The 26,165-nt window shown below is 49.8% G+C and overlaps 1 protein-coding gene across 8 annotated transcripts in view; it reads left to right on the plus strand.

Annotated features, from left to right (window-relative positions):
- Nucleotides 1–25,065, plus strand: part of LOC119973464 (nascent polypeptide-associated complex subunit alpha, muscle-specific form-like) — a 124,994-nt gene extending 99,929 nt beyond the window's left edge. For 3 of the 8 annotated variants that reach the window (XM_038811652.1, XM_038811655.1, XM_038811659.1), the window contains 4 exons: nucleotides 7,500–7,617; nucleotides 9,488–9,923; nucleotides 15,407–15,541; nucleotides 24,679–25,065. In XM_038811652.1, the coding sequence (XP_038667580.1) occupies nucleotides 7,500–7,617; nucleotides 9,488–9,923; nucleotides 15,407–15,541; nucleotides 24,679–24,783 (794 nt within the window). In that variant the 3' untranslated portion in view covers nucleotides 24,784–25,065. The remainder of the gene's footprint in view (nucleotides 1–7,499; nucleotides 7,618–9,487; nucleotides 9,924–15,406; nucleotides 15,542–24,678) is intronic. The other 5 variants (XM_038811657.1, XM_038811658.1, XM_038811653.1 and 2 more) reach the window with 4 other exon arrangements.
- The last annotated feature ends 1,100 nt before the right edge of the window (nucleotides 25,066–26,165 follow it).

Consider the following 26,165-nt stretch of genomic DNA (forward strand, 5'->3'; position numbering starts at 1 on the left):
GCTCACTCTCCCGCAAAGAAGTCAATAAATGGTTGCCACCTCCGGGTGAACCCCTGCACAGATCCCCTCAAGGCGAACTTAATTTTTTCCATCCCCAGGAAACTCGACATGTCCGCAAGCCACCACTCAGTCTTCGGGGGCTTTGAGTCCCTCCACGCCAATAATATTCGTCGCCGGGCTATCAGGGAAGCAAAGGCCAACACATCGGCCTCTTTCTCCCCCTGGACACCCGGGTCTTCCGAAACCCCAAAAATTGCCACCCCTGGACTCATCACCACCCTTGTTTTTAGCACCTGGGACATGACCCCCGCAAATCCCTCCCAGTACCCCCTCAGCTTAGGGCATGCCCAAAACATGTGAACATGGTTCGCTGGTCCTCCCACGCACCTAGCGCATTTGTCCTCTATCCCGAAAAATTTGCTCATCCGAGCCACCGCCATATGGGCCCGGTGAACGACCTTAAATTGGATCAGCCCGAGCCTAGCACATGTCGCGGTCGAATTTACCCTACTCAGGGCCTCTGCCCACAGCCCATCCACCATTTCCCCGCCTAGCTCCTCCTCCCATTTAAGTTTCAGTTCCTCTGTCTGGGACCCTTCCTCCGTCATGAGCACCTTATATATACCCGAGACTCTGCCCTCCCCTTCTTCCCTCCTAGAGACTATTCTGTCGAGGATCCCCATTGGCGGGAGGCGCGGGAAAGATGGGACCTGTCTACGAACAAAGTCCCGCAACTGTAGGTATTTAAAATCATTTCCCCTTACCAACCCAAATTTCTCCTCCAAGCTCCTCAAACTCGCGAAGCTCCCTTCCAGGAACATATCACCCACCCTTCCTGCCCCTGCTCGCCGCCATACTCGGAACCCCCCATCCATACTGCCGTGGCAAACCGATGGTTGTCGCAGATTGGCGCCCAGACAGACGCCCCCATCTCCCCCACATGCCTCCTCCACTGGCCCCATATCCGCAGGGTCGCCACCACTACCGGGCTGGTGGTGTACTTGGCCGGCGGCAGCGGTAGAGGAGCCGTGACCAGGGCTTCCAAGCTGGAGCCCCTGCACGAAGCCGCCTCCACCCGCTCCCAAATAGACCCCGTACCCACCATCCACTTCCTTATCATAGCGATGTTGGCCGCCCAGTAATAATTGATCAGACTCGGCAAAGCCAGCCCTCCCTCGCTGCGGTTCCTCTCCATCATCGCCTTCTTCACCCGCGGGGATTTTCCCGCCCAGACAAAGCTCATGATCAGCCCGTTAACTCTTTTGAAGAAGGATTGTGGGATAAAGATCGGGAGGCACTGAAAAATAAACAAAAATCGAGGGAGGATTGTCATCTTTACAGTCTGCACCCTCCCTGCCAGCGACAGCGGGAGTGCATCCCATCTCCGAAACTCTCCCTTCATTTGCTCCACCACCCTGGCCAAATTTAACTTATGCAGCCTGCCCCAGTCTCGTGCCACCTGGATTCCCAAATACCGGAAATTTTCCTCAACTAGCCTAAACGGTAGCCCTCTCAATCTGTTCTCCTGGCCCCTTGCCTGGACCACAAACATTTCATTCTTGACCGTATTTAATTTGTATCCTGAGAACTGGCCGAACTCCCTCAGCATTCCCAGTATAGTTCCCATCCCGGCCACTGGGTCCGACACGTACAGGAGCAGGTCGTCTGCATAAAGAGAAACCCTGTGTTCAACCCCGCCCCTCACCATCCCCTTCCAACCCTCTGCGGCTCTCAGCGCAATCGCCAGCGGCTCTATGGCCAGCGCAAACAGCAGCGGGGAGAGCGGGCAGCCCTGTCTGGTCCCTCGGTACAACCTAAAGTACTCCGACACTTCTCTGTTGGTCCTGACGCTGGCCCTCGGGGCCTGATATAATAATTTGATCCAATCCACCAATCCCTCCCTGAACCCAAACCGCCCGAGCACCTCCCATAGATAGTCCCACTCCACCCGGTCAAAGGCCTTCTCGGCGTCCATTGCCACCACTACCTCCACCTCTCTACCCGCCGGGGGCATCATTATCACATTGAGCAATCTCCTCAGATTGGCCGCCAGCTGCCTACCTTTCACGAACCCCATTTGATCCTCCCCAATCACCTCCGGTACACAGTCCTCCATTCTACCCGCCAGTACCTTTGCCAGGAGCTTGGCGTCTACATTAATCAGGGAGATCGGCCTGTAGGACCCGCATGCCTCCGGGTCTTTACCCCGCTTCAATGTCAGAGATATGGTGTCTTGTGACATTGTCGGCGGCAGGGTCCCTCTGTCCCTTGCCTCATTGAAAACCCTCGCCAAGACCGGGCCCACCAGCTCTTATAGGAGAACTTCCTATAAAACTCTACTGGGTATCCATCCGGCCCCGGGGACTTCCCCGACTGCATAGCCTTAAGGCCCCCCAATACCTCCTCTACTCTAATCAGGGCCCCCAGCTCTTCCACTCGCCCCCCCACCAACTGTTGGGAATGTTAACCCGTCCAGAAACCTTTTCATCCCCTCCGGTTCTTCCGGCGGCTCCGAAGTATACAGCTTACGATAGAAGTCCCGGAATACCCTATTCAATTCTGCCGGGTCCTCCACTTTGCGCCCCCCCTCGTCCCTCACTCTACCTATTTCCCTGGCCGCCTCCCTCCTCCTGAGTTGCTGTGCTAACAGTCTGCTAGCCTTTTCCCCATGCTCGTACACCACTCCCCTCGCCTTCCTAAGCTGTTCCACGGCCCTGCTTGTGGATAGTGCCCCCAGTTCCGCCTGTAGTCTCTGCCTCTCCCTGAGTAAAACCTCCCCCGGGGACTCCGCGTGCTCTTCGTCTATCCGACCCATTTCCCTGACCAATCTATCCATCTCTGCCCGGTCTGCCTTGGCTCTGTGGGCCCCAATTGAAATCAGCTCCCCCCACACTACTGCCTTTAGCGCCTCCCACAAGGTCGCCGCTGAGACCTCCCCAGTGTCATTCACCTGCAGGTAATTTTTTATACATTTCCGAAGCCTCTCGCAGATCCCCTCCTCCGACAGCAGTCCCACATCTAGCCTCCATTGCGGGCGTTGATAGCTCGCTCCCCCGAACTGCAGGCCCACCCAATGCGGGGCATGGTCTGAAATGGTAATTGCTGAGTATTCCGTGTTCTTTACCTCCCCCATACAGTCCCTGCTTAGTACAAAGAAATCTATCCTGGAATATACTTTATGGACGTGCGAGTAAAACGAGTAGCCCCTTCCTGTTGGCTGTCTATCTCTCCAGGGGTCCACTGCCCCCATTTGCTCCATAAACCCTTTCAGCTCCCTTGCCATTGCTGAGAGTCTACCCGTTCTGGGACACGACCGATCCAAAGTCGGGTCAAGGACCATGTTAAAGTCCCCTCCCATTATTAGCCTGCGAAAATCCAGGTCCGGGATCTTCCCCTGCACTCTTTTAATGAAGTCCACGTCATCCCAGTTCGGGGCATATATATTCACTAGCACCACTCTTCTCCCCTCCAGTCTGCCCCGTACCATCAGGTATCTGCCCCCCCTGTCTGCGGATATGCCCTCTGCCTCAAATTGCACGCGCTTGTTGATCATGATTGCCACCCCCCTGGACTTCGAGTCCAAGTCCGAGTGGAAGACCTGGCTAATCCAGCCCTTCCTTAGCCTGGTCTGGTCCGACACTTTCAGATGTGTCTCCTGCAACATAATTACATCCGCCCTCAGGGCCCGCAAGTGCGCGAACACCCGCGCCCTCTTAACCGGTCCATTCAGTCCCTTGATGTTCCAGGTGATCAGCCTGGTCGGGGGGCACATCCCACCCCCCCCCACCCCGCCGGTCAGCCATAGCCTTTCTCGGGCCGGCCCCTGGCCCGTGCGTCGCGCCATTCCTGGCCCGCCCTTTGGCTGCCTCCACCCTCGACCTCCTTTCCAGTGCCTATTTCAAGTCCCTCTCCCGTCAGCAGAACAACCCCCCCTCCCCTAACCCCATCCCCCGATACCCCCACCCCTGCCATCTACTGGCTGTAACTTCCCCCCCCATCTGACTCCCTTGACTAGCCAATCTGCTAGCCCGGTGACTCAACACTCCGACGCCTTCCTGTCTCATTCCCATTGTTTCCCCGTCCTCCTCCCCACCCACTGGGGCAAGACGGCTCCAGTGTCTTCCGCGAGCTGCACAAAAAGCACAAACCAGCCCAAACAGGAAAACAAAACACAGAAAAAAGAGAAAAAGCACATAAATATATACCCAAACCCCCCCCCCCCCCCCCCATAAGAAACAAGAGAGACCACAAAAAAAAAACCCAGAAACAAAAAAAAAGGGGGGGGGGGTTAACCCCCCAAACCAATGTCCATGAACAAAGGAAAGAGTCTCAAATGTTCCGCTTGGCCCCTTTGGCCCAGCAAACCGTTGAGCAGCAGTCCAGGCACATTCGGCATTCCTTCCCACAGAAATCCTCGGGCCCTAACTCGCGTCCTTGGGGCCTCCTTTCGGACCAGCCCCAGGTCCCTCACAAAATCCATCGCTTCTTCAGGCTCGGAGAAGTAGTGGTGTTGACCCTGGTGCGTGACCCATAGCCGAGCTGGGAACAGCAGACCAAACTTCACGTGCTTCTTGAACAGCACCTCCTTGACATTCTTAAAGGCTGCTCGCCGCCGGGCCACCTCCTGGCTTAGGTCCTGATAAATGCGGAGAACACTGTTGTTCCACGTGCTGCTCCTGGCGCTCTTTGCCCACTGCAGCACCAGCTCCTTGTCCACGAACCTGTGGAACCTAATCACCATCGGGCGGGGGGGTCCGCCCAGCCGCCCCTGCCTTGCCTGCACTCTGGGTGCCCCCTCCAGCTCCGGCGGTCGCGGAAAGGCTTCGGCCCCCATCAGCTGCTTCAGCAGGTCTGCTACAAACGCTGCGGCATCAGCTCCCTCAGCCCCCTCCGGGAGGCTGACCATCCTCAGATTGTTCCTGCGGACTCTATTCTCCAGCTCCTCCACTCTGTCCAGCAGTCTTCTCTGCCGCTCTTTCAGGCCGTCAACTTCTAGCGCTGCAACCGTTTGCGCATCCGCCTGCTCCTCCACCGCCTCTCCCAGCTCCTTAACTTTAACATCCTGGGCGTCCAGCCTCTGGTTCAGCTGATCCACCGCTTTCTGGATTGGGTCCAAGCTGTCCCGCTTCAGCGCTTCAAAACTGGACTTCATTACCTGGAGCATGTTATCCAGCGCCTGCTGGATTGCTGAGTCCGGGGTCCGTGTGTCCGCCATCTTAGGTCCCAGGTAATTTTCTTCAGGTCCTTGTCTCTGTCCCTTTTTCTCCTTCTTCTTCTGCCTTCTGGAATCCCGCTGTTCCATGTGCCGCAGCCCGCTCCTCAGCACCTTCGCTGCCGCCTTCCTTCGCCCAGCTCCTTAAATTTTACCTCCTGGGCATCTGAAGTGGGTCCAAGCTGTCCCTCTTCAGCAACTCCAAACTTTTTTTCCTTGTCCTGGAGGAAGGAAGGTCCGTGGGTCCGCCATCTTACCCTTCAGGTCAGTTTCCTCCTTGCCTCCGTCTCTCTCTCTCTCTTTCTTCCTCTACCTGCTGGCCTCCCACGATTCCATCCGCTGCAGCCAGCTCTCCTCTTCTTTCACGGCAGCCTTTTTGCCACCCCGTGGTCCCGCTATCGCAGGGAATCAGCTGCTAAGCCCCGCCGGAGTGAGAGCCCGCCGAATGTGTGGCTCACTCGAACATTGCCGCCACCGGAAGTTGACAGCGCCACTCTTTTACCTGCAACTACTTCCAGGTTTATTTTGAGCCAATGGCATACGACACACTAGGACGGCCTCGCACCATCCTCCGTCTAACAGTTTGGCTGAGAGTATACAATGCGGAAACAGACTAAAAAATGCTATGCCAACGATTGGCCAATTTTTTATTGTCGTATAGTTCAACCCCCCACACCACCACGGGGGTCACACCTGCTGAGCTGCTCATGGGCTGTCGTCTGTTTGGATCTCATGTTCCCGAATTTGCGGGAAGGGTGGAGGAATGTCAGGCCCCCCAGCGAAGTCCATGGGCTACGCAGAGAGGTTACAGGTCATTCCGGGTTGGATTCCTGGTATTGCCTTGGGGCCACCCAGTCATTGCCTGGCCCAGTCAGCGCTGGTCTCATATGTGGCCCGAGTAAATGGAAGGACTGTCAAAAAGCATGTCGAGCACTTCAGGAGTTGGGGGGGTGACGACCCCCAATTTGGAGCCAAAAGGTTCCACTGGTGTTATCAACACTCCTGTTAATGTTTCTGACCAAATGGAGCCGAGGACTCCTGAATCCACTCTGCCAGCTGCACCTTTGGAAGCCGAGGAGGCCAGCTCCACTGTCTTTGAGATGGTCCCTCCTGAAGTGTAACCAGCTGCTGACAATTTGATTACTTTGAAGGATGCCGATCCTGTGAGTGGACTGCGGGGGTCAGTGAGGACTGGGAGGTCTCTGGACCGATTGACAGTTTGACGGACCCTCTTTCCGTTTGTCATGTACATAAACTCTGTGCATAGTTTTTGTGTAGGATGTTATAAGGGACTTGAGGCGGGGGGTGGGGGATGTGGTAGTGTGGCCCGTTTAAGGGGCAGGCTTGAAGGACCACATGACTGGCTTGCGGCCAATTGCGCAGGAGTGCATGAACCCTGGATTATAGGGAGTTTGTGCGGGGCCCTGGGAGCCGGATCCCAGGCAGTGTGGACCCAGGCAATGTGGACCTGGAACTAAAGTGACCAGACCTATTCTATTGTGTTCTGTGCCAGTTACTTACCCGCCTTTCCCTTTCATCAATAAACCCTTGAAAATCACTGGAAGCCTCCATTCCATGTCTCGATCCACCGCAGAAATAAATTATAGGCCAATGGAAAGGGCAGAGAGAGGGATTAAAGAGATAACTCTACCAAAGAATCAGCAGTCAAAATGGGCAGAATGGCCTTCTCCTGTGTTGTATCATTCCATAATTAATTAAAAACAGGAAGCTAATAATAATTTTGGGATGTTATGGAACAGAAATGAATTGAAATCAATTATAATTGCTTTCCATTTATGACTATTAGAATATTAGAATATTAATAATGAAGAATTAATAGAGAAAATAAGCAAGTGGTTAAGAGGGAGTTAAAGAAGTTAAGAGGGAATATAAGGATTTTTCTTAAAATATACTCAGGAACTGTGACGTAAGATATTCAGAGGAACAGTAAAAAGAATTAAAAGCAAGGTGGGACTGAGGGAGGACATTGAAGATTAGGTTAGACAGCAAGATGAAGGAAAGCAAGTTGAAAGGGTATGGGAGTGGGGTGGTAAAATGTGATTCGGACTGTTTTCTCATGTGAAAGTTAAGACTGATTGGGCCAAATGGCCTGTTTCAGTGTTGTAACTTGTGTGTGTTTCTGTGTAAGATCATCACTAAAAAATGAAGGGGGAGATTGGAAGAATGTTTTTCATGCAAGGGTTGATTGTTAGGACTTGGAATGCCTGACCAGAAATGGTTGCCTGCTTGCACGTTTGTGTTGATATTTGAGCTGTGTATATAACAGGTGCGGTGCAGAGTCTGCAGGTCGAGTGTCGGAATCTGGCTCAAGAGTGTCGAGTTCTGCAGGACGATAACAAACAGCTGAGGGAAAGATTGCAACAAATGGAACAGCAGAGCCGCAGGTAGGACACTCTAATATAATATGTGTACCAGTGTACGGGCATACACTTTCACACACTCAGCTTCACTCATTCCCATTCGCACAATCACACACACACAGACACAGACACACACACACAGCCTCACTCACACTCATATATACACTCACTCACACTCATACATACATTGACTCACACACTCATGCAGTCACACACACATTCAAACTCACATATGCTTACACTCATATACACTCACTCACACTCACATATACATTCACTCACACACGCTCACACATTCATATATACATTCACTCACACACACTCACACTCATATTCATTCACTCACACTCATATATACATTCACTCACACACACTCACACTCAAACTCACACATGCTCACTCACACTCATATATACATTCACCCACACACTCATACATTCACTTAGACACACACACTCGAACTATTGCAAGCTCACTCACACTCATATATACATTCACCCACATACACACACTCACTCATATACATACACTCACACTCAGTCACTCACACTCAAACTCACACACGCTCACTCATGTATACATTCACTGGCACATTCTCATACACTCACACTCATATATACATTTACTCACATGCTCACTCATAGTCATATATACACTCATTCACACATGCCCACATACTCGTATATACATTCACTCACACACGCTCACTCACATTCATTTATACATTCACTCACACACTCTTACTCATGTACACACACTCAGTCACTCGTACACTCCAACAATCTCACAGTCATTTGATCACTAACTCAGTGCACCTAATCTGGGCTATTCCTGCCCTTGGGGCATTTGGTGGGACATAATAGAGGTACCTTTATATATAACACATGCTGTATCTGTCCTGGGAATGGTTGATGGAACTGTGTGACAAATGGAGAGTTTTAGGAATATTGGATCCTAAGTATTGGGCAATTTAAGAGTTAAACGCCTGGGGCTATGGTGTGTTTGACTGCAGGGGTCATGTTTTTTTTAAAAATGAATCCTGTTTTGCAACATCTGGGAGCTTTTAGGAGCTAGAAGATGAAATTGACAAGAGGAATGTGTTTTTCAGTCTGGTCTAATGCACTGTGGTTTAACTGGGGAAGTCCCAAGAGAATTAATTTGATTTTCAGCTTGGGGAGATGATGGCATTGCTGAGAGCCAAGAGATTCAGAAAGACATTTTTTGAGAAAGCTTTGGAGAAGAGTTAAAGTCTGATCTGGCAAACTTTGTTTAGACCACAAGTAAAGGCAGTTTCCTCTCCCGGTAGGATAGGTTAAAAAGAGTAATAACAGTTAAAGCAGAGCAGTCTGGTGTGAAGACAAGGAAGAGGCTGAAACATCCCAGTTGAAACTGCTATTTGAAGTTATTCAGCCAGAGTCTGAAGGGGTTCTAACAGGAGCCAAAATCTGTTCTGTGAACAAGTATTACTCTATGCAATGCTGATTTTAAGATAGATTGAAAGCTATATGTTTGTTTTCTTGTGTAATGGGTAATTGAGTAGTAGTGTTTAAGGGATATTTCTAAGCTGTTTTTTTCAGTTGGGAAGTTAAAGAGTTTAATATTGTATTCATAATAAAGTATTGTTTTAAAACCCAAATCCCTATTTTTTCATGCAATCACTCCTGGAGCGAATCATTCTTTTCGCACAGTCTTACAAAATAAACTAAAAGTATCTAAGTATCTTAGCCACTATTTGGGTCTGTGTATAGGAAACTTTACACTGTATTTACCCCCAGTATACATGGCCTCAAAGTTTCATGATTACTTCAGATAATAAATCATTTTCAATCTGTTCGAGAGGTCCTGGAAGGATTGATGAGATGCAGATTATTCAGATTCTTGTCTATTTTTATAGGTTGGTTGAAGGATCTAAAGCAGACCCTCAGAGGACTGAAAGCCGACAGCACCAGCAAGAAATAGAGACCAAAGGCTTGCCCTGGAAAGAGAGTGGTAAAGGGCCAAGCACAGCAGGTTTAAGCTTGCAGCAGAATCAGAGTCCTGCACAGAAAGAGCAACAGCAAAAAGATCAGGAGAGATCCTGCGATAAAATAGTCCCAAGCAACCGAGCTTTTGTAAGGAATCAGCTTGACGATGGGCAGGTGGTCAGAGAACAGCAGGTCCCAGCGGACAGAAGCTGTGGAGATAGTGTGACATCCAGCCAGAAGGTGGAAAGCACTGAGCTTGCTCCCAGAGGCCCACAGAGGCATGAAGAGAGAGGTCTAATTGACGAATTGGGTCTGAGACACCGACTACTGCAAGCTGAAGAGAAGGCTCTGTCAGTTCAACATGAGGTAACAGCAACATGGGACCCAGGAATAACAGTAATCGCCTCCAACTATGTGCACAGAGAAGAATATTCCAGTGGGATTCACAAAATGCATTTTTCTTTGGAGTATGGGAGGAGAGCAGTAGAATTGAATATTACTGCAATCTTGCTAAAATATTGAGAAGTTTCTGAGCCCTGGAAACCACAGACCTGCATCCTGGATGGGGAATACCTCTCACAGACCTGCATCATGGATGGGGAATATCTCTCACAGACCTGCATCATGGATGGGGAATATCTCTCACAGACCTCTCTGACATTTCAGTTGAAAATCCCCAGTAGTTCCCTCTTTGACACCAACAATCTTAATTGCCTCATCCTCCCTCTAACTGACATCTTGAGTGTACTCATGAAGGGACTCTTCTCATCCACGGTCCTATTGTAAATAACTGTATGCATGTTCTCTCTGTATGAAACCACTGCTTGCTGAATCCTCCACATCTGGCTGTGCTTCCTGCCAAAGCCCCCTGGTGGCAGTATATCTTTTATTACACCATGGGTTTTTCACCCTACTCCCCCCCTCTCTTCCTGTCACCATCTCACCTTCATCCATCTCACACTTTAAAAAAACTTTCTCATCCACATACCTCCCTCAGCTGGACGTTTCACTGAGATATAGGGAATATATCGATCTAATGAAGTAACATTCACACCACACAAGTGCCAGGCAGTGATCATCTTCAACAAGAGAGAATCTAACCATTGCCCCATGACATTCATTGTTGAATTTCCCCATTATCAACATCTGGGGGCTACCATAGATCAGCCAAATAAATACAGTGGCTTCAAGGGCAGGTCATTGGCTGGGAATTCTGAGGAGAACAAGTCACCTCCTGACGCTTGTCCACCATCTACAAGGCACAAATCAGGACTGCATTGGAATACTTGCATGCTAGATGAGTGCAGCAGCAACAACACTCAAGAGGCTTGATACCATCCAGTAAAAAGCAGCCCGCTTGATCGGCACCCCATCCAGCAGCTTAAACATTCACACTCCCTCCACCACCAACATATAATGGTAGCAAGTATGTACTAGATAAAACATTCTGTGCAGAAACCAATCAAGGCTGCTTCCGCAGCACCTTCCAAATCCATGACCTCTATCAGTTAGAAGGACAAAGGCAGCAGACGCATGTGAAAAACACCACTTACAAATTCCCCCCCCCCAAGCCACACACCTCACTTGGAAATAAATTGCTGTTCCTTTATTGTCACTGGACCAAAATCCTGGAACTCTCTTCCTAACAGCACTGTGAGTGTACCTACGCCACATGGACTGCAGCGGCTCAAAAAGGTGGCTCTCCTACTACCTTCTCGAAGGGAACTAGGGAAAGGCAGAAGTGATGACTTTGTTAGCGACACCCACATCCCATGAAATAATTTTAAAAATTCATTCATTTTTGCTCCCTCACTTGTTTCGAGCCGATCATTTTCATTTTGTTTTCAATCTTCATCTCACCGTACCTTGTCCTATCTCTTTAGTACTCACTTCACTCCTGTCCTGACACCATATAAACCCCTATTCATGGCCACCCCTTCAATTTGCTCTCTCCTGTACTGCTTCTGTACTGCTGCCATCTAGATCACTGATAAAGCTGCCTTCAACCATGTCCTTTGATCCCTCACCATGCACATTTCCCACTCCCTTTCAAATCCACTTGTATCTGTACTTCCTCAGTTCAGGCTCCCTGTTTGAGCATAGTTGTTGGTTTAGTCATTCATCACCAAACTTGGTTGAAACTCATGAAGAATTGCCAAAACCACCCACATCTTTAAAGCCCCTGTGAAGGCCAAACAAACCTTGGCTGTTTGTTATAGGTTGTCTCCTTCATTGCCGCTCCATCTCCACTCCCCCCCCCCCCCCCAAATTGCACTCTCTAAGAGGTGTGAGCTACTTACGCTCTTTGTCACAATGACTGCAACCACCCATTCAGCTGCCTTTACGACATTTCCCTCCTCCATTTCTTCACCTACATTTGATGACATGGGGCCAATTTCCACATGTGTGCCGTGGACACAGAGTTCAATGTGTTTACCTGTCAGTTGTCACTGAGATGCCAGTCAGCCTGGTTAACTTCTACTCATACGTGAGCTGCAATTTCAGCCACTCAAATGTTGGGGCGACCAAAGGCCACACCTTCCCCCTCGCTGTTCACCCTCCTCCCCCTCACCGTCACCACCTTCCCCCTTGCTGTCTCCACCCTCCTCCCCCTCGCTGTCTCCACCCTCCTCCCCCTCACTGTCACCCTCCTCCCCCTCGCTGTCTCCACCCTCCTCCCCCTCACTGTCACCCTCCTCTACCTCACTGTCCGCACCCTCCCCTTCACTGTTACCACCTTCCCCCTCACTGTCTCCACCCTCCTCCCCCTCACCGTCACCACCCTCCTCCCCCTCACCGTCACCACCCTCCTCCCCCTCACTGTCACCCTCCTCCCCCTCACTGTCTCCACCCTCCCACTCATTGTTACCACCTTCCCCTCACTGTCACCCTCCTCCCCCTCACCGTCACCCCCCTCCCCCTCACTGTCACCACCTTCCCCTCACTGTCACCCTCCTCCTCCTCACTGTCACCCTCCTCCCCCTCACTGTCACCCTCCTCCTCACTGTCACCCTCCTCCCCCTCGCTGTCACCACCCTCCCCCTCACCGTCACCACCCTCCCCCTCACTGTCACGACCCTCCCCCTCACCGTCACCACCCTCCCATTCGCTGTCACCACCCTCCTCCTCACTGTCACCCTCCTCCCCCTCACTGTCACCACCCTCCCCCTCACTGTCACCCTCCTCCCCCTCACTGTCACCCTCCTCCCCCTCACTGTCACCCTCCTCCCCCTCACTGTCACCCTCCCACCCTCACCGTCACCACCCTCCCCCTCACTGTCACCCTCCTCCCCCTCACTGTCACCCTCCTCCCCCTCACTGTCACCCTCCTCCCCCTCACTGTCACCCTCCCCCCCTCACCGTCACCACCCTCCCCCTCACTGTCACCCCTCCCCTCACCGTCACCACCCTCCCCCTCACTGTCACCCTCCTCCCCCTCACCGTCACCACCCTCCCCCTCACTGTCACCCTCCTCCCCCTCACTGTCACCCTCCTCCCCCTCACTGTCACCACCCACCCCTCACTGTCACCACCCTCCCCCTCACTGTCACCACCCTCCCCCTCACTGTCACCCTCCTCCCCCTCACTGTCACCCTCCTCCCCCTCACTGTCACCCTCCTCCCCCTCACTGTCACCCCTCTCACTCTCACCACCCCTCCCCTTCACTGTCACCCTCCTCCCCTCACTGTCACCTTCCTCCCCTCACTGTCACCCTCCTCCCCCTCACTGTCACCCCTCTCACTGTCCACCAACCCTTCCACCTGCACTGTCACCCCTACCTCCCCCTCACTGTGCCACCCTCCTCCCCCTCACTGTCACCCTCCCTCCCCCTCACTGTCCCCCTCCTCCCCTCACTGTCACCACCCTCCCCCTCACTGTCACCCTCCTTCCCCCTCACCGTCACCACCCTCCCCCTCACCGTCACCACCCTCCCCCTCACTGTCACCCTCCTCCCCCTCACTGTCACCACCCTCCCCCTCACTGTCACCACCCTCCCCCTCACTGTCACCCCCCTCCCCCTCACTGTCACCCTCCTCCCCCTCACCGTCACCACCCTACCCCTCACCGTCACCACCCTCCCCCTCACTGTCACCCTCCTCCCCCTCACTGTCACCCTCCTCCCCCTCACTGTCACCCTCCTCCCCCTCACCGTCACCACCCTACCCCTCACCGTCACCACCCTCCCCCTCACTGTCACCCTCCTCCCCCTCACTGTCACCCTCCTCCCCCTCACTGTCACCACCCTCCCCCTCACTGTCACCACCCTCCCCCTCACTGTCACCCTCCTCACCCTCACTGTCACCCTCCTCCCCCTCACTGTCACCACCTTCCCCCTCGCTGTTTCCACCCTCCTCACCCTCACCATCACCACCTTCCCCCTCGCTGTCTCCACCCTCCTCACCCTCACTGTCACCCTCCTGCCCCTCATTGTCTCCACCCTCACCCTCACTGTCTCCACCCTCCCTCTCGCTGTCTCCACCCTCCCCCTCACTGTCACCCTCCCCCCCCTCACCGTCACCCCCTACCCCCTCGCTGTCTCCACCCTCACCCTCGGCGCCACCACTCACCCCCTCACTGTCACCACCCTCCCCATCGCTGTCTTCTCGCTCCTCCCTCATTGTCAACAACCTCGTCCCCTTTGTTATAGCCACCTTCCCCCTCACTGTTTCCAACCTCCTTCCCCTCACTGTCTTCACCCTCCTCCCTCACTGTCACCCTCCTCCCCCTCACTGTCACCCTCCTCCCCCTCACTGTCACCACCCTCCCCCTTACTGTCACCCTCCTCCCCCTCACTGTCACCCTCCTCCCCCTCACTGTCACCACCCTCCCCCTCACTGTCACCCTCCTCCCCCTCACTGTCACCCTCCTTCCCCTCACTGTCTTCACCCTCCTCCCTCACTGTCACCACCCTCGTTCCCCCCCCTCTGTCTCCACCTTCCCCCCCCTCTTGTTTCCACCTTCCCACTCGCCTTCTCCTTCCTCCCTCCCCCTCACCGTCTCCACCCTATCCCCCTCGCCTTCTCCTTCCCTCCTTCCTCCCTCACCCTCACCGTCTTCACCCTACTCCTCCCTGTTGCGGTCTTCCCCCTCCTCCTCCTCTCCATTGTGGGTCTCCCGCTGCTCCTCCTTCCCATAGCCGTCGCCACTGTCCCACTGACTACATTGTGTGGGTCAGTATACAGGGTCTGTTTGAGAGGTGGGTCTGTTTACAGGTATGGTCAGGATTCTTGTCTGTTTATTTTGATTCATTCTTGGGATGTAGATGTTGCCGGCAAGCTCAACAATTTCTGCCCATCCCTAAATGCTGCTGAAAGGGTGGTAGAAAGCTGCCTTCTTAAATACAACTGACTTGCTTGCTAGACTATTTCGGGGACAGCTAAAAGTCAACCAGATTGTTGATATGTGTGACGCGTTTCCTGTCTGTCTGTGTGACAGGAGTTCCTGCTCATCGAAATGCACCATTAATTAACTATATAACACTCTTCCCTTCCTTTTGCTTTCTATTACCACCACCCGCACCCCTACCTTTAAATAGCATCCAGAACCATTTAGGGCCTGCAGATTCCTTGGATATTTCATCTGCCCGTCAAAGGTACAACCCAGAGGTGGAGCTCATCATCTGCTTGGTTAGGGCTAAAACTGGAGGTCAACTGGGTGACTTGAGGTCTACGATAACATTTCCAGTCAAATCTCCTGGGAAATGGAGTCCCTGTGCAGTCATGCATTTGCACACAATAAGTTTCTGTATTGTCCTATATAGGACTTGGTGCCATACATAAAACAAGCCTTAATGTCATGTGAACAAGCTATCTCTCACTAACAGCAGATTCTTTATGTTGTGTACCCAGTGTGAAGGATTAATTACTGAGCTGAGAGGGTTGGAGGAGAGATACAGAAGCAGTCAAGAGGAACGCAGCCAACTGGAGTTGCAGCTCAGGCAGTACAAGGAGGAAATTCACAAACTGAAAGGGGGACCTCGCCAGGTAAGTTGGAGAGATGTAAAGCAGGGGGCTGAAGGTGGGAGTAGCATTACAATAAAGTAACCCCTAGCAGTGCCAGTTATTCCCATCCCATCCTCATCAGCAGTACAGTCAACCCTCAGGAAAATGGTCCCACCCCAGTTACTGATAGCTATCAGAAACGTGAGGCAGAACAAGGAGGACTTGTCTGCTCAAAGGGTAAGGATCAAGGGCAAAATGGGGATTCTGTACAATGCAACACACAACAGACAAATCAATGACACTGATTGACAGGAAACAGTGGCTGCTAATCACCATGGGATGGAAGCTGTGTCTAACACGTGGTGGACCATCTGCTGCTTCTCTCTGAGAGAATCTTCACATGAGAATGATTAATGTCCAGTTATATTACTGGGACTCCAATTTCTCAGCCCCACTGAGGAGGTTTAAATAAAATTTCTGGTGTATTTGAGGGACAACATCACTGAATTGTAACGGTGCAGATTGAGGTCATTTGGCACATCATGGGCTGGATTCTCCGAGCCGACATTGCGATCGGCACGGGGGCGGAGAATGGACGTTTACGCCAAAATCCGGTCCGACGCTGCTCCCGCGATACTCCGACCCCCGGAGAATCACTCGCGAATCGCGCGCACACGCGACCTACTCGGCACGGATAGGGGGCCATTGACAGTGCCCCCACCCCCCACCTGCGATTCCCCGAGGAAAACTGGCCGAGTTCCCAACGGCGTGGTTCTAACCACCTATCAGCCGTCGGGAACGGCCGGTGGCAGCTGCGGACTCAGTCCGCGGCTGCCCTGGTGGGGGGATCGATCACCGAGGGGGGGGGGCTCATGGACGGCTAGGAGGGGCGATTGGGCATCACGGACCCACGGGCGCCGCGATCTCGGGGAGGGGCCTACATTTCTGGTGCCGCTCTGCGGGCTCAGTCCGCCTTGGCGAAGGGGTGGCCGCTGTAGGCCGCCGCTGTGCGCATGCGCGGACTCCCGACCGGAAGTGCAAGGCCCCGTGTCCGCAGACGGAACTGCGAGGAGCACTCTGGGGCTATTTCAGGAAAGTCCAGAGTGATTCGTGGGGACATAGCCCCATTATTGGAAAATCTCGCCCCATGGGGCCTCACGGTAGCATGGTGGTTAGCATCAATGCTTCACAGCTCCAGGGTCCCAGGTTCGATTCCCGGCTGGGTCACTGTCTGTGTGGAGTCTGCACGTCCTCCCCGTGTGTGCGTGGGTTTCCTCCGGGTGCTCCGGTTTCCTCCCACAGTCCAAAGATGTGCGGGTTAGGTGGATTGGCCATGCTAAATTGCCCGTAGTGTAAGGTTAATGGGGGGATTGTTGGGTTACGGGTATACGGGTTACGTGGGTTTAAGTAGGGTGATCATTGCTCGGCACAACATCGAGGGCCGAAGGGCCTGTTCTGTGCTGTACTGTTCTATGTTCTATGTCTGCACCGGCTCTCCAAACAAGCATCATGATAGTGCCATTCCCCTGCCTTTTCCCTATACCCTTGCACATTTTTTCTATTCAAATGATCATCTAATGCCCTCTTGAATGCCTCGATTGAACCTGCCTCCACCACACTTCCAGGCAGTACTTTCCAGACCCGAATAACTTGTGTGAAAAATGTTTTTCTCACGTCACATTTGCTTCCTTTACAAATCACTTTAATCTGTGCTGTTCTTGATCCTTTAACGAGTGGAGGGAGCAGATTAATTAATATTAATAATAATAATCTTTATTGTCACAAGTAAGCTTACATTAACACTGCAATTAGGTTACTGTGAAAAGCCCCTAGTCATCTGTTTGGGTACACAGAGGGAGAATTCAGAATGTCCAATTGACCTAACAGCACGTCTTTCAGGACCTGTGGGAGGAATCTGAGCACTCGGAGGAAACCCACGCAAACACAGAGAGACCGTGCAGGTTCCACACAGACAGTGATCCAAGCCGGGAATCGAAACTGGACCCTGGAGCTGTGAAGCAACTGTGCTGCTCACTGTGCTGGCAATTGAAATTCAATGTGTGAGGTGATGCATTTTGATGCAAAAATGTATCTCCCAGTGTACTCTGTCTCTAGCCCCTTCACGCGTATGAACATCTCTATCAAATCTCCTCTTAGTTTTCTGCTCTCCGTGGAGAACAGTCCCAACTTCCGCAATCTATCCTCTTAACTGAATGTTCTCATCCCTGGAACCATTCGTCTGCACTCTCTCCAATGAACATAGAACATAGAACAGTACAGCACAGAACAGGCCCTTCAGCCCTCAATGTTGTGCCGAGCCATGATCACCCTACTCAAACCCACGTATCCACCCTATACCCGTAACCCAACAACCCCCCCTTAACCTTACTTTTATTAGGACACTACGGGCAATTTAGCATGGCCAATCCACCTAACCCGCACATCTTTGGACTGTGGGAGGAAACCGGAGCACCCGGAGGAAACCCACGCACACAGGGGGAGGACGTGCAGACTCCACACAGACAGTGACCCAGCCGGGAATCGAACCTGGGACCCTGGAGCTGTGAAGCATTTATGCTAACCACCATGCTACCCTGCTGCCCCTGATGCGTTCACATCTTTCATATAGTGAGACGCCCAGAATTGTACACAATATTCCAGCTGAGGTCTAACTAGTGTCTTGTGTAAGTTCAGCATAACCTCCTTGATTTTGTTCTCTGTGTCCCTATTAATAAAGCCCAGTATACGATATGCTTTATTAACTGCTCTCTCCATCTGTCCTGCCATCTTTAATGACTGAAGCACATGTACATTCAGGTCCTTCTGCTCCTGCACCCCCTGAAGAGTTTTACCCTTATTTTATATTGTTCCTCCGTGTTCTTTGCACCAAAATACATCACCTCATACATTGAGCTTCAACTTCCATCTATCTGCCCACTCCACTAACTTGTCTATGTCTTTTGAAGCAATACACTTCACGGTTTACAATACTTACAAGTTTTGTGTCATCCACAAACTTTAAAATTGTCCCCTGCACACCAAAATCTAGATCATTAATATATATCAGGAAAGGCCTAATGAGTATCAATGGGAAACACTACTACAAACCTTCCGCTTGTATTGAATTCTCCCCATGCTGCCAGGACACACGCCGCGGGGACACACCATCGGTGGAACCGGAAGATCCTACCAGCCAGAAGGTCACGCCCTACATGTGGTGATTGTCCCTTTGAGAATAACAAATGGACAATCACCATTAGCCTCATCGACCTTTTTAGTACCTCCTCAATAAACCTCAACAAGTTAGTTAAACATGATTTCCCCTCTAATCAACCCACATTTTTCCACGTGACTACTAATTCTATCCTGAATAATTGTTTGTAGAAGCTTGAGGCATGGACTTAACATTGAACTTTCTAAGCAGACGATTGCCCAAGAATAAAAGCCAAGTGTGCCTTCATCCATCATGCCAATAATCTTGTGTCATCTTTCTGTTTGTCCTGTGATGCTGTTGCTCTGTTTATCTGGTTCAAATACAGCGGTCAATATGGTCACCTTCCTTAATCCTAATTATGTTTGCTCTAGAGTCGCCAGGTATCTTTCGATACCTCCACAAGGTTCAAACCCGAATACTGATCAAAGAACCAATGCACCAGTTAGTTAGTTCAAAGTCAATACTATTTATTTACACACACAATAATATCTACTCATGCACAAATACCAGAAACTAAACTATCTCTAACGCTAACTTAACTTTGGGTGCCCACTCAGTCAGAGGAACAATGGCCGTTGTTCGGATCTGAGGCTGTTGGGTGCGAAGGTGTAACAGGAGAACAGCTAAGGCCGTCCGTCTGATGGTGAGCGTTGACCTTGGACTTACCTGCGTCTGGTGCAGCTGGTGGACGGGTCTCTCCGCTTCGAGAGCCGAGTCCAAGAGAGCGATTCTCTCTCGGGGGCTTCTTCTTATACTCAAAGGGGCTTTGCGCGCTTTTGGGCGGGCCTTGAATTTGGCCCCAATTAATTGGACCACATCTTGATCACTCGTATTGATCTTGACCAATAAAGGGGTGGGTGCCCTGATGGCTGGGCGTGTCTTTGGTGGCCGTTGGCCTTGCTTTGTTTGTGTCCTTCTGGCACCGGGGTGTCTGCCTCAGTTACGGTTACTTGAATGTCATTCCTTTGTTCCCAGAGATGGGCCATCAATATGCTAATTGAGCTACAATTTCAGTTTTGTCTGGGAGTTGCCTTCTCAATACGCATCCAGGCTCTGTGCCTGCCTGTTTTTTTTAGCATTGTCCATGTTTCCCTATAGTCTTTGCAAACATCCATTTTGTACTCTGGAAGTGGCCATCCCAGATGGCTACAATGCTAGGTTATTAGAAAGCTTAATTGAGCACTTGGGGGAGAGACTGGGGAATTGTCTGCCAACATGTATCCAGAACCTTGCGCTGTCCCAGATGCCACACCTTCAGCTTGAGGCAGGGCAGGGCCTGTGAATATGAGACAGCTTCTTTCCCACTGGTTATTATTGACTACATGCATCCATAGTGAATCTGCAGGCCTTTGAATAGATATTTTGGGCACTTGGCAAGTATGTGGCCTTAATTCATCCAAAAGCAGACATCAGACATCTTCACCACACCAGTAAAACAGCTATTGTGTTATGGGCCATGGTTTAGAGAACCCCAAAGTGTATCATAGAGTTCACCTGACCCACAACTTTTACTAGATTGTGGTATGGGGAGCACACGGCCCACTCTACTGGTGTGGTACAGCAGAAATGGAAAAGTATTTTTTAAAGCAATACAATGTTTATTCTATGAACTCAAGTTAACCTTTTTAAAACATACAGTGAACATCTTAGCAACCATTAACTTAAATACAACCCCCAAAGAATACAACACTAAGTAATCCTTAAGAAATTCCCAAACAACATCCAGAAGACAAAAGAAACACCTTTTAACAGAAGCACAGAAGGTTTAAATTCACCACTGAAAATAGTTATAATTCTGAATTCACCAAATGATCGAGAGATAGTCTTTTCATGGCAGAGAGAGAGCAGCAGTACACCTGCTTTGTCTGGCTTCAGCTCCAACACTGAGAAAACAAAACCAAAAAAAACACAGACACACCCAAGCTTTTCTCAAAGTGAAACTAAAAAGCAGAACCAGAGCTCAGCTCCACCTACATTCTGACATCACTGCAGTAACATGAGCAGCCAAACTTTTCTTAAAGTGACATTCTCATGACAATTGGAAGGTAGAATGTTCATGGCTAAGAGATGTAAGATGACTGAATGTTAAAGCACATAAAATTCCAGTAGGTAATCACTATTAGATTAAGTATCAAACATCCTGTGTCTTTATAACATGTACACAAGGAAGATCGAAGGGGATGATTTAGCACAGTGGGCTAAACAGCTGGCTTGTAATGCAGGAGAAAGCAGCAGCAGGGGTTCAATTCCCGTACCGGCCTCCCCGAACAGGTGCCAGAATGTGGCGACTACGGGCTTTTCACAGTAACTTTATTGAAGCCTACTTGTGACAATAAGCGATAATTATCATTATCATTAATGTATATGGTTAATGAGGTGAACTGACATAACCCAGGCTAACTCTATCACAGCATGAACACAGCACAAGGCTAAGAATGGTGTCAGCTGCTTGTTGCCAGCACCATCACAGATGAAGTTTGATCCTCAGATATGTTAAGTACAACATCTATAACACAGCTAACAGTTGTATGCTTAAATATTAAGAACCTGGATCAAGATAATTGGCCAAAAATAAAATTAAGAGTGAAACTAAGAACATTTTTAACTCAGTAAAGTTATTATGATCTGGAATGCACTACCTCAAAAAGGATGGAGGAAGCAGATTCAGTAGTGACTTTCAAAAGCAAGTTAGATAAATCCTTGAAAAAGAAAAAAAAATGCAAGGCTATAGGGAAAGAATGGGGACTGGGACTAATTGGATAGCTTGTGCAAAGATTTAACACAGGCAAGATTAGCAGAATATCTTTCTGGGTTTTAAGTTTCATGATTGATTCCAACAAGAATTTGTATCTATACAGCATCTTTAATGTCGAGGCTAATTAATGATCAGGGAGTGGGGCAGGAAAATTTACAAACAGATAGCGGTGAAGGATTTTTAGTTTGAGGACAAGCAGTTAAAATTGAATATGTTGTTTAGGTGAAAATAAGCAGTCTTGGCAATGGAAAGGATATAGAACATAGAACAGCACAGCACAGTACAGGCCCTTCAGCCCACAACCATTTATCCTAATCTAAGATCAACCTAACCTACACCACTTCAATTTACTGCTGTCCATGTGCCTGTCTAAGAGTCGCATAAATGTCCCTAATGACTCTGACTCTGATATGGGGATTGAAACCTAACGCTGGTTGAATGGGGCATTGAAATTTCAACAGATTAACCAGTCTGGTATCAATGGAAGGGAGCAGACTGCGTGGTGGAGTTTGAAAAGAGTAAGTTTGGTGCTTCCAATGTTGAGTTAGGAAAGGTTGGCACTGATTGGTGACTAGATGACAGACATACAGTTTGAGAACATGTGTTATTGACAAGATAGTAAAACGTATTTTACTGAAAATTATTAATGGAGAGAATGTAAGTTATTATAGGTGGTACTTAATTTTAAGTGCAGCACAACCCTCTGTTAGTAACTTATCTTGATTAGAGTTATGAGCATAATGCTCAGTGACATTACAGAGTTGTTTGGCATGGTTATGTTCCAATATTCAGCTATTCCACCATGGATTAACCGAGCCACGTGGTCTTCCTCAGCAGATTGGTCTCTGTAATGTTGGGTGGTACCACCTTCTTTTCGGACCCTTTGCTTCTCTTTTTGGGATGTCTGTACCAAATCTCCACCTATGATTGACTTCTCTCTTCTTCTCCTGGCTTAACCAGTCCTGCATGTATGTTATTTCTCTGCAATGTACTGTACTCTGCGTTTGGCGACTTGAGCCATTAACCAATAGCTGAGGCACCCTTCACAAGTTTTACTTCTGTTTCATCATTCTTAACCTGTCATACTCTCCCACATTTTACTCTAATTTCACTCTCTAATTTCACACTGTTCCAAAGTTCTTTACTGATTGTAACTGTCTACTTTTCCGAGAAATATGATCTACTCAGAACTTCTTTCAAAACCTCCCGGCAGCCTAATTTAGGGTTGGGAAAAGCATGGCCTTGTGCATCTTTATTTCTAATGCACTAACCCCACTAAAAGGAGAGGATCATTAGTGACCTGTCCAGATGGTCAACTCAATCCCATGGACCCTTTACAAGGGTTCATTCAATTGGCAATGAATGTGTCCGAGGCTTTGACTACTAAGATGTCATTGATGCCCCATTTATTTGTATTAATTTCCAGGAAATGGAAACCTTGCCTTCCGTTGCCTTCCAGGGCTCTTTCTTGCTTGTTATCGTATTCAGAAGACCCATTGCACTTCTATCTAGATTTTAGTCCACATCATCATTCAGAGCCAGTTATCTGACTGAGAGTGAGTGAAGAATGAGAGGGACCTTTACAGAAGGCACAGGGACTTAAAGGGGAATGAATAGAGGGGACCTTAGGGGCTGAGTGGGTATAATAGAAAAGGTTAATCCTGACACTAAAATGAAATTATAATTGTGGAGTAGGGAGATGGACAAATTAATTAGTTTGAAGTCATTTCTTCACAGAGAATGGATGGTTGTAAAATGGGGAAGTTAGAAGCTGTGATGGGGTGAATGGTAAATTGCTTGGAGGGAATGTCTGAATGGCATCCTTCATCTACATTGATCTGTAATTTGGAATTCTAACCTGTTTAAAATTATAACCTCTGATGTTTAGTGTTGAAGGATTCTGCTATTTAAACTTCTTTCCTCTATTGAATTGTGTCTGCTTGTCTTTGATGGAATGAAATGTCTGTAAAATCTCAGCATGCCTCAATATTTGAAGCGTTAACAAAGCTTTTTTCCTGTTCTTTCCTTTTCCCTGATTGTCTCTCACTCTATTTTATCTTTTTGTTTACTGTCATCCTTCCCCCTTCTCATTTTCTTCATCTCCCTCTTTCGTGTCCTCCATTGTTACACTTTCAATCACTATTCTTCTGTTTTATTCCTTCTGATTTGGCTACCTACTTTATTTTCCTCCCTATGTTTCCCTCTGGCAAACCACATTGATAAATATCTCCAATTGTCTGATTTTCTGCCCTCCGTTTCTCTTCCTCCACCCTTTGTTTCCTTCGTTCTTTCCATCTGTTCATCTCCAATCTACCCCTGTGTGCATTAATCTTCCATATCAATCTACTTTACATTTATTTGGTTTTCTCCCTACCCCTCTCTATCCCTATCTGTTTCTCTCTGTTACGATCTCCTTCCTTTTTCTGTCTGTATGATTGTTTTTCCGTCCCTTTCTGTGTATCGGTTTTTCTCTTGTGCGTGCTTGTGTGCCTGTCTTTTATGCGTGTGCCTGTGTACGTGCATCCCTTCTTTATGTGTGTGCTTGTGTCGTTATCGCACTGCCTCTCTCCATATCTGTGCACGTCACTTTATTTATCGCTGACTGTGTCTCTGTTTGCTTTGTTTGTGCAATCTTATTTATCTTTCTATGTGTATCTCTGTGTATCCCTTTGTTTATCTCTATATCTGTGCGTGTGTGTCTCTCTATTGGTGTCTCGGGTTTTGTTTGTGTCTGTTTGACACTCATTCTACCTGTGTCTCTGTCTCTCGTTCTGCCTGTGTCTGTGTCTCTCGTTCTGCCTGTGTCTGTGTCTCTCGTTCTGCCTGTGTCTGTGTCTCTCGTTCTGCCTGTGTCTGTGTCTCTCGTTCTGCCTGTGTCTCTGTCCCTCGTTCTGTCTGTGTCTCTGTCTCTCGTTCTGCCTGTGTCTGTGTCTCTCGTTCTGCCTGTGTCTCTGTCTCTCGTTCTGTCTCTCGTTCTGTCTGTCTCTGTCTCTCGTTCTGTCTGTGTCTGTGTCTCTCGTTCTGTCTGTGTCTGTGTCTCTCGTTCTGCCTGTGTCTCTGTCTCTCGTTCTGTCTGTGTCTGTGTCTCTCGTTCTGTCTGTGTCTGTGTCTCTCGTTCTGTCTGTGTCTGTGTCTCTCGTTCTGCCTGTGTCTGTGTCTCTCGTTCTGTCTGTGTCTGTGTCTCTCGTTCTGCCTGTGTCTCTGCCTCAGAATGCCACTCTTCCTGACCCCCCTGTGCTCTCCTTGCCTGTGATAGGACTGGTTGTACTGATGGCTGTGCTGTGGTGCTGGTGGGCTGAGACCTCCCGGCATTGACCAGGTACTGATCTTTCACATATTCTTATCTGTGTGTTTTGGGCTGTGCCTATTAGAGAATTTAGGACCTAGTGGATTACATTTTGGCGCCCTGCGGGTTACAGTTTGGGGGCACTGATTACAGTGGCTTGGGTGGGACACAGCCTAAGGTTGAGTTGGGTGCAGTTTGGGTTTGATGAGAAGTAACCTGTTCTTGTCATGGTACAGTGTTCAGTGGGGTACAGTTTACCATAGCTGTAACTTGATGAAAATACTTTTAGGTTTAGAAGTAGGAACCTTGACTGATTATTATTTTCTCTAACCCAGGGGTCGCTGGGCAGTGATCAGGAGCAAGATCTCCTGGCTGATTTCCCCTCTCCCTAACCCAGGGGTGAATGGATAGTGATCAGGAGCAGGACCCCTGGCTGATTTCTCGTCTCTCTAACCCAGGGGTCACTGGGCAGTGATCAGAAGCAGGACCTCTGGCTGATTTCTCCTCTCCCTGACCCAGCGCCTTTAGTCACCTGGTTGTTCTCGCAGGGATCAGCAAACTCAGTCCAGCTGAAGGACCAAACCAGGAGCTTGGTATCCGTAAGAACTCGTGTGCGACCAGGCCCCCGTTCACTCACTCAGCCCCTTTAATTACTGTCCTAAAGTAATCGCGCTCTGTGTATCATGTTGCTACAGCTGTTTGAGATTAAAGTGTATCGCTGACTCTCGGTCTGATTTATAACATTGCAAAATAAACCCCTCAGAACTTCTGCTAGTGACTTTTCTCTACCCATTGACTGAAACTACAGATCCGAGGGGAGCAGAATGAGGGGAAGGAGAGCAGCGAGGAGGAGTGGGAGGGAAGCAAGGGGAGGAGGAGCTGGAGGGACAGAAGAGAGGAGTGGAAAAGCAATAGGAGAGAGGGAGGAAGGGAGAGGTGGAGGAGGGGTGCAGGAGGGGGAAATGGGAGGAGCAGAGGAACAGGAGGGAGGGGATGGAGCAGGAGGTGATGGGGAGGGGGTGTGGGGAGGAGGGCAGGTGGAGAAAGAGGGGAGCAGCAGGTGGGGAAGGGGTGGGGAGGGGGTGGTGAGGATGGGAATGGGAGGAGGGGGCGGGGAGGAGGAGAAGCACATCAACAAGATAGGTTAATTGCTTGGACATGGTGCAAGATCCGGACATCAGCCTCTGACCCACAGACTGGGAGAACAGAGTATACCTGCAGAAAGGTGGGGGTGGGGTGGATCTATACCCAGACAGAGAGGGGGAGGGGTGTATACTCTGAAAGGGGGGGGAGGGGGTTAATACCCTCACATAGAGGGGGAGGGTGGAGTACAACTGCTGCTATTTTGGAAATCCCCCCAACCCCATCCCCACAGAAAAGGCTTCAGGCTGGAGTAGGGTCCTGAGGGGGA

This window comes from Scyliorhinus canicula, chromosome 11, assembly GCF_902713615.1.
Source record: "Scyliorhinus canicula chromosome 11, sScyCan1.1, whole genome shotgun sequence".
Lineage (NCBI taxonomy): Eukaryota > Metazoa > Chordata > Chondrichthyes > Carcharhiniformes > Scyliorhinidae > Scyliorhinus > Scyliorhinus canicula.